The 13,093-nt window shown below is 43.5% G+C and overlaps 1 protein-coding gene across 7 annotated transcripts in view; it reads left to right on the forward strand.

Annotated features, from left to right (window-relative positions):
- The window catches only part of kif13a (kinesin family member 13A), a 40,562-nt gene that overhangs the window by 25,130 nt on the left and 2,339 nt on the right, over positions 1-13,093 (forward strand). The window contains exons 15-39 of one of the 7 annotated variants that reach the window (XM_067601698.1): positions 169-255; positions 361-536; positions 1,310-1,529; positions 2,377-2,539; positions 2,729-2,872; positions 2,972-3,121; positions 3,408-3,572; positions 3,669-3,842; positions 3,953-4,104; positions 4,183-4,315; positions 4,498-4,644; positions 5,281-5,313; positions 6,253-6,352; positions 6,496-6,622; positions 6,745-6,800; positions 6,887-7,011; positions 7,736-7,912; positions 8,023-8,115; positions 8,231-8,383; positions 8,500-8,577; positions 8,692-8,742; positions 9,031-9,118; positions 9,203-9,354; positions 10,103-10,279; positions 11,833-13,054. In XM_067601698.1, the coding sequence (XP_067457799.1) occupies positions 169-255; positions 361-536; positions 1,310-1,529; positions 2,377-2,539; positions 2,729-2,872; positions 2,972-3,121; positions 3,408-3,572; positions 3,669-3,842; positions 3,953-4,104; positions 4,183-4,315; positions 4,498-4,644; positions 5,281-5,313; positions 6,253-6,352; positions 6,496-6,622; positions 6,745-6,800; positions 6,887-7,011; positions 7,736-7,912; positions 8,023-8,115; positions 8,231-8,383; positions 8,500-8,577; positions 8,692-8,742; positions 9,031-9,118; positions 9,203-9,354; positions 10,103-10,279; positions 11,833-13,054 (4,343 nt within the window). The remainder of the gene's footprint in view (positions 1-168; positions 256-360; positions 537-1,309; positions 1,530-2,376; positions 2,540-2,728; positions 2,873-2,971; positions 3,122-3,407; positions 3,573-3,668; positions 3,843-3,952; positions 4,105-4,182; positions 4,316-4,497; positions 4,645-5,280; positions 5,314-6,252; positions 6,353-6,495; positions 6,623-6,744; positions 6,801-6,886; positions 7,012-7,735; positions 7,913-8,022; positions 8,116-8,230; positions 8,384-8,499; positions 8,578-8,691; positions 8,743-9,030; positions 9,119-9,202; positions 9,355-10,102; positions 10,280-11,832; positions 13,055-13,093) is intronic. The other 6 variants (XM_067601699.1, XM_067601700.1, XM_067601701.1 and 3 more) reach the window with 6 other exon arrangements.

The following is a 13,093-nucleotide window of genomic DNA, read 5'->3' on the forward strand; positions in this document are numbered from 1 at the left end:
CTCACTCAGCAGGAATCTATGATCTGAGCCTCTCGCTTTGATATCAGAACCATGTCTCCCTCCCACTACAAAGGAATTGCACGTTCTCAATTAGTTTTCCATGTACAAAGCTGGACATTATAATGTGGTCTCATTAATAGATTTTGATGTCTCCGATGTTTTCTACAGGACCTGTGTGAACGGAACAATGATTGATTCCTTGATGCATCTGTGGCACGGAGACCGTATCTTATGGGGCAACAACCACTTTTTCAGGTCAGGTTCAGGTCTTGTCATAAGTTTGGCCCCAAATGTGTGAGCAGTGTGAACACATGAAGTTATACTGTAAAATCACTGACTGAAAGCCATGCTGTGTTGTAGGATCAATCTGCCTAAACGAAAGCGGCGGGACCGTTTGAAGGAACTAGAGAGAGCTTCTCCCAGAGAGAGCTTCGTCGAGATAGATGTGGAGACCGCCAGCGAGGCCTCTTCTGAGCAGGACTACAGCTATGAGTTTGCTCAGATGGAGGTCATAATGAAGACTCTGGGGAACAATGGTATGATTAGGATAATCTGCCTTCTACAATCTACATGGTCCTTAAGCCTTTCAGGCGACAGCTTTATGCAGTATGTGCTGGTACATGAATACAATTCCACTTAGGTTTCTGAACCTCCAGCTTGTTCCAGCTACTCTGACCTAACATCTTTTAAAAATTACTGTAAAACAGTCTATCCTACATAGAAAAACCCAAATGTAGTGTCAATTCTGAAATATTCTGTCAGTGTTCTGTTGCCACAAAATTTTAATTTTGATTGTGAAATGGAGCCTGGGTGGAGCTGAGGTGGGACAAACGAACTACCAACTAACTAAGCAACTACCAACATCTAAGCAGCAAATTCTCACAATTGAAACACTTGAACCTGCGTTTTTTTGCTTGATAAATGACTAAAACAAGTAACTGATTATCAAAATAGAATTGATTAATTTTCTGTAAGCATTGCACCAAAATTTTCAAGTTGCAAACTAGAAAAACTTTACAGTAAGAAAAAAAATATGAACATAATGTGGAAGAAAGTTATTTACGTAGTCATTTATAATTCAACTTAATGACAGAAACAGCAATTTATGGTTAATTTAAGTTTTTAATAATTTTAAGAATAACTTTATTTGAATTGTATTGTAATTCAAATGCAGGCTTCAACACTTAGGTTGAAGTTCCTGTTTCTTTACTGATGAAACTCAGTCCATTGCTGCTCCTGTAAGTTATAATTAAGAATTGTGTATTAGATTGTAAAACATATTATTTTTCGTGTGTGTGTGTGTGTGTAGACCCCATGCAGAATGTAGTCCAGGTTCTGGAGAAGCAGTACCTAGAGGAAAAGCGGACAGCTCTTGAGGAGCAGAGAATGATGTATGAACGAGAGCTGGAGTCGCTACGGCAACAGCTCTCTCCAGAGAAAACACCGCAGCACCACCGCAGCAGCAGTGACCGCCTGACGTTCCCTACGCACACACCACATGGCAAGCTGCGACTGTGGACAGAGGAGCGGTTAGTGGAACACGGATACACAAACGTACACATACACAGATAAGCACATACCCAGATATGTATGTACTGTATGTGCACATGAGCAGGGCCTGAAAAAATGAGGCATGCTGTCATTTTCAAACTGGTGTCAGTTCATCATGTTATCTAATACACTTTTTCTGAGTACCCTGCTTTAAACAGAGATGCATGACATACACACAATATCCACCTTACTAGATGCACCTTGTGACATGTAGAAGCAAATATTCGTCACAGAATATCCAAACATTTTTTAAGCATGGATTAAACAAGGTGCTGGAAACATTTCACTGGGATGTTGTGTGTTGCAGCTCCTGCAGTTTTATCTATAAAGCATTATTAATCCTAAAGATGTCGTGTGGAACTGAGATACAGTATGACCAAAGCAGTGAGCGGGGCAGTGAAAAATCTAAAATTACTGTCGTCTTCATGAAATAATCCTGAGATGAGACACTTACTCTTTTCTAAAAATATCCATTTGAAGGCTACAGTGAATGGATGCCCTTGGTCAGAGTCACTGTTGTGGTGCACTGTGGCATTCAAACTATGCACAATTGTGTACCCACCTCCATCACTATCCTCAAACATATAAACCAGGCAGCATACTTTATCCTGGATTAAGCCTCAACGTCTTCTTCTCTTTTACTTTGCCATTCATATTAAATTAAAGCAATTGTAGTTTGTGGAAAATACCAGAAAGAGAATAACATCTGAGATGTTGGAATCGGTTCATCTGGCAAGATCAAACATACACATTTCAACTTACTTAAATGAACTTCAACTTACTTTTTCTTTTGTTTTGTTTTTTTCTTGTGTGTATGTGTGTCAGGGATGAGCTTTTTCGTCAGAGTCTTTCTCGACTCAGGGAGCAGGTCGTGAAAGCCAACACCTTGGTGAGAGAAGCCAACTTTTTGGCAGAGGAGATGAGCAAACAGACTGACTATCAGGTCACCCTTCAGATTCCTGCAGCCAACCTCAGCGCTAACCGCAAGGTCAGACCCCTGAAAACTCAGCAGTCACACGTAACAGAAATACTGTATGGTATCTCATTGTTACTGATTTTATTGTCATTTGTTTAGGCCTTTAGGCTGGACATTTCAAGGTGTCACTATCTACTCAAACATAATTAAAAGTTTATAGTTGTAAAGAAGTATCTAAACTATTCATCCGTTTTTATATAGCGTGGAGCGATAGTGAGCGAGCCAGCCATCCAGGTGCGCCGGAAAGGGAAGGGAACTCAGGTGTGGACCATTGAGAAGCTGGAGAACAAACTGGTGGACATGAGAGACCACTACAGGGACTGGAAGGAAGGCACAGAGGAGATAGTAAGAAACAGATGACCAGAAACAGGAAAAAGAAAAATGCTAAGTAGATTTTAAGATTTTGTTAACTGGATTATTGTATCTATTCATCTGTTTTTCCAGTATAACAAGGCAAACAGTAAGCACTGTGACCCATTTTATGAGGCGCAAGAGAACCATAACCTGATAGGAGTGGCCAACATCTTTCTGGAGTGCCTTTTTCATGATGTCAAACTGCAATATGCTGTCCCCATCATCAGCCAGCAGGGAGAGGTAAGGGTACACCATAAAGACATTAATACAGAGATGAATTATTCATGGTGCAGCTTTCCACTATTCCTATTACAGGAAGTCTGTATGAAAGTATTATAGACAATATATCAAATTAAAGAAAATGAATAATGTACTACTCGAAATTTATTACCACAAAGTCCAGATGTTTATTTTAAAGAATGAGCATATGCAAACTTTTGTTTCTGTTTCTGTTTGTATATCAAGGACATTTTGGACATTTTTTTAAATTGGGGAGATGATTTCTATCTCCCCCCTGTGTGGACAGGTAGCAGGCAGGTTGCATATTGAGCTTATGCGAGTCAGTGGAGCTGTACCTGAGCGTCTTTGCGGGGGAGACGACTCGTCAGAGAACTCCAGTGAGAGTAGCTGCTACGAAGTCATGGACACCAACGGGGAGATCGTCCACATGGCCAAGAGGCTCAGCTGCAGGGTATGAGCAACATGTCCGAGACATACTGATGACTTCCACAGTATATCAACACTCAGTAACTCAGCTTCATCTTGTCTACGTGTGTCTTCGCTGCAGGTGCGGATCAGGGAGGCGACGGGGCTGCCTCACAACCTGTCCAACTTTGTCTTCTGTCAGTACACCTTCTGGGAGCATGGCGAGCCCACTGTGGCTCCTCCAATGGTCAGCCCAGACAGACCTTCCCCTCGGAGCCCGGAGGCCCAGTTCACTGTCCAGTTTGATCACTGCAAGGTGAGAAAAAGGAGCTGCTGATTGTTTCAAACTGAAGTTAATGTTAATGCTTTCGTTAGTTACTTTTATATGAAAATTAACTCCACTACAACACCCTTGTCTGTGTGCAGGACTATGTTGTACATGTGACAGATGAGTTTTTGGAGTTTATATCAGACGGAGCGTTGGCAATAGAAGTGTGGGGTCACCGCTGTGCTGGGAACGGACGTTCACTCTGGGAGTTGGATGCATTAGAGGCCAAGACCCAGACGCTTCGAGACAGGTAAATGTGTCACATGTTGCGCTGACAGACAAACACAGACTTTTACACGTCACTAACTTTGGCTGCTGCACGTTCAAGGTGGAGTGAGGTGTCTCGCAGGATCGATCTGTGGGTCTCCATCCAGGAGCTGAACGAGCAGGGAGAGTATTCGTCTGTGGAGCTGCATCCTGGAAAAGACATCAGCACAGGAGGAGTCTTCCAACTCCGCCAGGTCAGAGACAAACTATGAAGACGTTTCCGTTTGGCTAGACTGGCTGCACTACATCAAAACACACAGTTCAGAGGATCATAACTAATTATGTAATTATGAACGGCCATGTTCATGTAGAAATGTGAGCGTGCGGTGCTGGAAGCAGCGCATTGATATTGAATTATGGGGATTTGTCCAAGCAGGGTCACTCCAGGAGACTGCAGGTGTGTGTGAAGCCGGTCCAAAATTCAGGCACTCTGCCTCTGCTGGTGGAGGCAGTGCTGTCTGTCTCTATTGGCTGCGTGTCAGCTCGCTCCACCAAACTACAGAGACCCCTTGACAGCTACCAGGTCAGTGAAACACAAAAACACATTTTTTTCATACACTCACATACACACATGCTTATTTAGACTTAGACTATGAACCTGTTGTGTTAACATAAAAAAGGATGATGTATGTAATTGTTTCTGCATTAAAACAGAACAGTGTTTTGGGAACAGGATGCTCATTTCAAGCCAGTGAAATACAATATTATGCTGATTCGACCAAAGTATGTTTGGTCTGTCTTGGGTTTCGTGCCATGGCTGGTTCGTTTGGGTAGCTGGCAGTGGTTATAAAGAAGGCCAAGGAATGTACAAACTCATTAGTGTCTTGTTAGTCCTGTTAACATGGGTTGGCATGCCTAGATGTTGACAGGAAGCAACAGCGTGATGAATTGTAAATAGTCACAGAATCTTTTTTTAAAAAGTCCACTTACAGGATAATTGAAATAATACATCTTGGGGCTGACTATTGTTCTTACAGGCATTATTACTCAAAAGCATATGCTTAGCTGAACAAGTTTTTAGTTGACGAAGACCTTGAAAATGTAAGCAGACACTTCCTAGAGATTCCTGAACAGTTACATCAATGGTTTTGCTCTGAGCTGTCATGTCAGGGCTTTTTGTGGTTCCCCACATTTGACTGAGTGTCTTCTCTCCTGCCAGAGAGAGGTGGAAGACGATATGGATAGTTATCAGGTACCATCTCAGTCTCCTCCTGCTGCTACTCCCCTTGTAGTTCACGCTGCAGCATGATGGAAACCAACTGATCGTGTGTTTTTGCGACTAGGCCTGTTGCTGAGGGCATGTGAGGAGGAAGGCAGAGGGCTGTGCCTCTCCCGACTAAAGGAGTGCTTTATTAAACACTAGCTGCACATGTGGATGAATTCTGATGCTGTAATTATCAATCACACCAACCATTCTTTGGCAGCCCTGTGTGCAAAATACAGTTCCACCCATGGCTGAGCTCCCAGCCAGCAGTCTGTCTGCCAGGGATCTTGTCCCACTCTCTCTCTCTTGCCTTTCTCTCAGGTTGTGCACACTAATGCTACTGTCTGCTTATCACTACTGAAAAGCCGCAGGAACAATAAGTGTTCTCCTAATCACGTGGGCATTGCATGGCTGCATGATTTACAGAACTTTGCATGGTGGGAGTGTGCTGATGTCAGAAGCATGATATGGTTGGCTTTGAGGTCTGTTGGTTATTCTGGAAGTTGCAGAGGGGAATCTGCTCTCTGAGTGATCTGCTGTGCATCCAGGTAGGACTCTGGGTGGCTGTGTCTGCATGTGAGGACATGCATGCAAGTGTGTATGTGTGAATGGATGTGTGTGAATTGCAAAGGGGTTAAAAGGGAGGTATTATACTGTATGCGGGTGTGTTTTCATAATCTGACCATAATCGTTTTCAGCCAAAAATACAGATCTGGAGGCTTTTTAACACCTTTGATGTGGGAACTCTTATCAGGATTAGCTTTCTCTTGGCTTTCCTAAAATATTAGCGGCAGATGTGGAACTCCCTCAGACAGGTCAGCCCTGTGCACCCTTGCCGTTCCCTGTGCACCCTTAGCTGTGCCTTGCAGCCAGTCCTCCGCCTCACTAAGCCAGTTGGCTTTGATTCTGGTCTCTGTCTGGTTCCAGGAGGAGGATCTCAACTGTGTTAGAGAGCGCTGGTCAGAGGCCCTGATCAAACGGCGAGAGTACCTTGATGAACAAATCAAGAAAATCATCAATAAGCATGGTGAGTACGGAGCCATATGTTACAGCTACCACTCTCTCACTGAAGGGCTTTTTGTGTTTTCTGCCACCAATTGCATTCTCTTTTTTTGTCTTTTCTTTCTCTGCTGTGATGACAACCTTCTCTTCCTCACTTTGTGTATCTAGAAAAGTCAGAAGAGGATATTGAGCGTGAAGCTCGGCTGGTGGAGCAGTGGGTTGGCTTGACTGAAGAGAGAAACACTGTGCTGGTACCTGCACCTGGTAGCGGCATCCCTGGAGCTCCTGCAGACTGGTAAAAAAAAAACAAAAAAAAAACACCACATTCCCAGACTCCCATACAAATGTCAGATTCACTTCATTTGCAGCTCTTTGCTTTTTTTCCCCACCATTAACCTTGTTTTCAACTGCTTGTAGGACTCCACCTGCAGGAATGGAAGCTCACATCCCTGTTCTCTTCCTGGATTTGAATGGTGAGGCAGCTTTTACATCAAATGATATTACACACACGCAGTTTCCTTCAAGCTTTACATGCGCTAAATATCTTTTGTCCCATCAGCGGATAATCTGACAGTAAATGAGCAGCTGACCGGCCCACATGCTGCAGGCGTTAACTCTATCCTGCCCAAGGAGCATGGAAGCCAGTTCTTCTATCTGCCCATCATCAGGCACAGTGATGAGGAGGTGAGAAATGGCTTTGAATGTACTGCCCTCCTGTGGCCGAAAAGGTAACGCCACACACGTTGAAATGGGGTTTTTTTGAACTCCTGCTTCAATAGGCATGGCAGAAGACTCTTAAGAAAGGCACATGGTTGGGTAACTGTGTAAGGAGTTGCTTTAAGACAGCGTGCTCCTTCAGCTGTAGATTCAGAGATGTATTCAAGTATTGGCTTTTACATAGCTTCTTCTTCTACTAGTTGTATAAAGTGTATTTTTGTAAAAAATCAATTGATGTTTTGTTGTCTGTAGTTTTAAAAAGGCCCCATACCTACTTCTGTTGATTTTACCACTTGAATTGTTGCTACAGTAGAAGTTATCTTCCACAGATAATCACAAACAGACAAAAGCACTCTAGGGCAACATCTTTTTTCCTACAATTATGTGCATAATTGAACAATTACATGTAATTTCATGGGCAGCAGTATTCATGTAAGCAAGCATTTAAACTTAAAGTCATCTTAATTCCTTTTTCTTTGATGTCGAGCAACAGTGGTAACCAAACACTAATCACTGCCCCATTTACTGCGCTAAAGTGTCATGAGATGGAGATTTTTCTGCTCATTAGCCAACTGCTACAAACCCAAAGTTACAGTGCACTGAAATGACTGTATTCCACGACTGCTTGTGCAGTTAAAGCCTCACGATTATGGAGCAACACCAATGAAACACAAGTCTTCTTATTCACCAGGTGTCTGCAGTGTGCTCCTGGGACTCATCCATCCATGATTCTGTGCACCTCAACCGGGTCACGTCCCCTAACGAGCGCATCTACCTGATCATCAAAGCCACGGTGCAGCTCAGCCACCCTGCCTCCATGGAGCTGGTGCTTCGCAAGAGGATCGCTGTCAATATCTACAACAAGCAGGTTAATACAAGAGGGATCAGATTTTATCAGGAGGAGGGTGGTCCACAGTGGAGATGAGGTTTACGGCAAGGTTAATATGATCAAAATGATTTTGATATTTTTTTCTACAGAGTTTCACACAGAGTCTCAAGAGAAGAATGTCCCTAAAGAACACGCTTTACTCCTGTGGTGTAACCTATGAGATTGTTTCCAACATACCAAAGGTACAAGGCTCTCTGCTAAAATTATTCATTCTATTGGTATATCTAACATAACCTGCTTTCCATATTTGGAGTATAATCTCATCAGATATCTCTGTTTGGTCACCCGCCTTGTCAGGCCTCAGAAGAGCCAGAGGAGAGGGAGACCTTGGCCCTCATGGCTGCTCGCGGGGACAGTGAGGAAACTCAGGATGGAGAAACCTACATAGAGAAATACACACGGGGAGTTCTGGAAGTAGAGAACATCCTCAGTCTAGAGAGGCTACGACAGGTATAATTGCTGAATTGTGAGGTGCTGATGTTTTAAAAAAAAAGTAGCTATGACTTGGTGCACAGTAAATAATTTATCCATATAAAGATGCACCTTGTGTTGTTTATTATCTACAGGCTGTGACAGTGAAGGAAGCACTCGCTGCCAAGGGGAGACACTTAAGAAGGAGTCTCAGCACACCAAATGTACAGCATGTAATGAACACATCACTCACTGCACTACTTCATGAACCACAGGGAAATCATTGTTTCACATTAAAATAATACAGCTTGTATCACTGATAACATGTTTTTTTTCTTGCTCTCCAGTCTTCATGTAGTAAAACAGATCTGATGGCTTGTGAGGATGAGGACTGTAAGGTATGCTTTTACAACATATGAATCACATTTTTTAAAAACTACAATGTAAAACTGTGGTTAACTTTTCTTGGAGAGAATAAATCAAGTTGCTTGTTTGAGTTGGCAAATTAATATAATATATTATTATGATATTTGTTGAAATGCATTGCTTCTTTGTTGGCCACAAGTGCTTCTTTGATAATAAAAATCACTTATTTTTTCTCCCATTTTACACGAGGGAGCCTCTTAGCTGCAACTTTACTTTAACATCATGACACTGGCCAATATAACCTGTATGTTACTGTCTAGGACCACTGCGATCATGTCGACAGCTCCAACCTCAATCCCCAGGACGGCTCCCTTTGCGGCACACCAATCAAAAGCAAGGAGAACCCAGGTAAACAACAACAGATGCACCACATGTGGAACAGCTGCATTGTGTTTATGTTGCTACGTTATAACTCTGAATGTTTCCATACAGGCTTAGTTCCAGAGAGTCCAACCTTTTTCAACTCAAGCCCCTTCAAGGTCCTCTCCCCTCAGCCGCCTAAGTTCCTCAAGTCTCTGCTGCCTGTTAAAGAGGAGAACAAGGCGAAGAAAGCCTTGGAGGCCCAGCCGCTGCTGGGACAAGAGGTAAGGAAGGAGTTTAACTCTCCCTCAAGAGGGAAGTATTTGCGTCTTTTATCATGTTCCCCATTCAACTTTTTCCTCAATCCCATGTATCATCTGTCAAACACCATTTTTACATTTTCCCATGTCACTCATCATATCAAATTACATTTCCACATGTTAACAATATTGACAGTGACAAAAAAAATACTAATTGTCTAAAGCTGTGGCTTTGCTGTTGTGTGACTGGTTGAAAAAAAAACTAAATGATGGCATCATCCACAGTGTCTATGTCACTGTATTGAAATGAAAGAGCATGACGTCAACTAGGGATAGCCACAACACTAAACAGGACAAAGCTGTGCTGTAAAGTCTTATGTCTAATTTTGTTTGTGATGATTAGATTTTCCAAATAGTTTGTGGCTGTTCCAACTATTTAAACTAACCTTGCATATTTGTTTTCATCTGTGCTTGAAGTGGACTAAGACAGGCGCTTTACAGATCAGATAAGTTCGTGGCAGGGAAGCTGTGGTTGGCAGGTGTGGTTAGCCTCCAGCTACCAGCAAAATGCTTCAGCAAGGTAGTGTGAAAGCAGCAGCAATGAAGTGAAAGTGAGGGGGGATGTTATGAGTCAGGACACTTCAAGCACTGTTTTTTTTTTAAATATTAAACTGCATGGCACTAACTGTGTAACTGGCCTGCCCAGCTCCATGCATGCTGTGTGTGTGTGTGTGTGTTTGAAGTGTGTGTTATTGTTCCAACCCATCCGCAGAGCATGCGCTCATGTGTGGACAGCCCTGCACTGCTCCCCCCTCCCTGCCCCTGGCGCAGACCCAGGGCAGGCAGCGAGGGCCACTGCAAGCCTTCCACCTCCACCTCCACCTCCACCTCCACCCCTACCTCCACTCCCACCAGCAGACAGCTCAGCCACACACTGCCACGCACTGCTGTAAGTGCTACACACACCAGCACACACTGCTCTTGAGGTTTACTGTAAGAGTTTTACACCTGTCACTCACTGACATGCTGCACGCTCACACTGCTGTACAGTAAGTATCACCCTTACACGTGTACACACTCCCACACTTTGCTTTAAGGATTCAGCTAGTCTGTGTGCTGGTGCCGGTGAGTTTCTCTATGCAGCATTGAGAGTCAAAAACTCTAGCAACGATGTGTCACACCAGCTATTGCGGTCATGTACTTGTGTAAGCAAACGAGCCAAATTTAGAATGGAAAACTTAAGATCATTGCTTGTTAATTGAACATTGCATGAAACTTTGAGGTTGGTGTCCTAGCACAGAATCCAGTAAGTCAAAATCTCTCTATATAAAGCAAGGAATCACTGTATGTATGTTTGTCCTTCGCATATCTCGAGAACCGTTCATCTGATCTACTTCATACCTGGCAGGTGTATTGCTGGGGAATAAAGGAAGTGCAATGGTAATGTGTGAAGTTGTTTGGATGAGTGGTTCTCGAGATATGCCAAGGACAGACATACATGCAGACAGAGATTCCTTGCTTTATATAGAGAGATTTTAACTATTTAAACTAACCTTGCATGTTTGTGCCATCCGATGCCGCTTTGTGATTGTAGTTTTTATAGTCTGTGCAGGTGTGAAACTTTTGTTCAGTTTATTGATAATAAGAACAAGGGATACAGTTACGGCAACCTATTTATATGTGTGTGTATATATATATATATATATATTGAGATTAAAATTGCATATGGTTATTGCAGAGTTTTAGTTTCTATTGCAATTGAAAACTCAAGATGAAGTGGACTGGACAGATAAAAATACATTCCTAACACTGGACAAAACATTAAAAATAATGTCTGATAGAAAATGAAGCACTTGAACTTTTTCCTTCATCAAAGAGGACATTGTCCAACATCTTATACATAATATTTAGATTTCAAAAAAGTTGCAGACAGGACTATTATTATTATTAAGATAATATTATATACTGAGACATTTATAGACATAATAGAAATGTTGGCACAAGTCTAATCTATTCTTTTATTTTAGAGCCCTTCTGTTTTTCACATTCCCCATGTTACGACGTTTTCCTCTCTCAAAGCCCAACATCACAAGTAGACCGATAGATTTATATTGCCAATTTTCCAAGCCAATGTTTTTCAGCAGTTTAAGTAGGAACTATTTCAAATTTGATGAAGTGGCTAACATTGTGGATATAGTGCTGTACAGCCTCACACTATTTCACTCTTATCTGTTAATTTGGCTCAACAATATTTAAGCGCATGTCTGTGACTACAATGGCACAGATGTAAACACCTTAAAGCAAATTGTGCCACATCATCAGTGAAAGCCAAAAAATCATACACTTTTTTAATGTTCCATTATCACATTCTACACCATTGTTCATTGTCTTCATTCTCTGTTAAAATTGTGTTTATATATAAGCTAAAGCTCCATACAGGCTACAGCTGACATTGTATCCGGTGGGATTTGTCTTTTGTCCTGCTGCTGTTGTTTTTATCAGCAGGACTCTGAAGATGAGGAGACGGTAGACATGAGTCTGAATATGGAACGGGGCCCTCAGGACCACAGCAGCTTCCAGCCGTACATCCCAGAGGACTTTGCAAACTTTGAGATCTACAACGCCACTCTGGAAAGCCAGGAGGGCTTTCTACCCTCCCGTTCTGATTTGAAGGGAAGCCGATGTGGAGTTGGAAGCGGAGAGAGAGAGGTGTCTCGAAGCCCTACCGCCAGCAGCTGCACTAGTGGTTACTTTTCACACAGTGCCTCCAACGCCACGCTGTCTGACATGCCTTTCAGTTCCAGCGAGAGCTCTGACCACCTCAGCTGCACCTCCAGAGATTCCCATGACCCCCTCGGCTGCCCTGCCGTAAGAGGCTGCACCCAAACCAAAAGTGTTTCTGCAGGGAGTGACGCCCAGCAACCTCCTCACTCAGCGGGTGGGGCTCAGGATCCGCTCGTCCGCTCCTCGCCTGTCAGTATTTCTAATTGCACAGACAAGCAGAAAACATTCCATCTGCCTCAAAACTGTGTTCTCAGTGCCAGCCAGGAGTTCACAGACTTTAAAGGGGCTGATGATACTGTAGGAGAGGGCGATTTGGCACATTTTACAGAGGAATGGGAGCAGGAGGGTTTGGAACTCTCTACAAACCAGATGAAGAAACCAGATAATACAGAAACGTGTGACACTGGTGATCAACATGCTTCTGATGTTTCTGGTATTAGCAACACGTCTAATCCTGAAAACGCTTCAACTGCTACATGCAAATGTCCTAATAGTAACGTCTCCGTTAGTGCAGCTGTGCCCTGCCCTAACACAACTGTTTGCACTTCAGTCAGAGACTCTGACAACATCCCAGCTGCATCGCCAACCCTAATAACTCCTGCATCAGTCCCACCTCCAGCATCACCATCGCCGGTCACAACTTTGCCCACAGCCCCATCATCTGCCCCAGCTCTGGGAGGAGGAGGAGAACCTCCGATCCGGGAACCAGCACAGGGGGATCTCCCCCACGGAAGTCCCTGTCCCAGTCCAAACCCCAGCAGTGCTGAGCCCTCGGGGGACTCCAGCGGGGATGAGAGCACCCCCGTGGCTCAGCTTCCTGACTGGATGGCCCCCGGGGAGCAGGTGTGGGTGGGGAAGAGGAGAGGAACAGTCCATTATGTTGGAGGGGTGGAGTTTGCCAAGGGGATCTGGGTGGGTGTGAAGCTGGACCTGGCAGTGGGTGAGTTATTAAAGGACCAATGCATCCACATGGCAGATA

Source organism: Thunnus thynnus, chromosome 10, assembly GCF_963924715.1.
Source record: "Thunnus thynnus chromosome 10, fThuThy2.1, whole genome shotgun sequence".
NCBI lineage: Eukaryota > Metazoa > Chordata > Actinopteri > Scombriformes > Scombridae > Thunnus > Thunnus thynnus.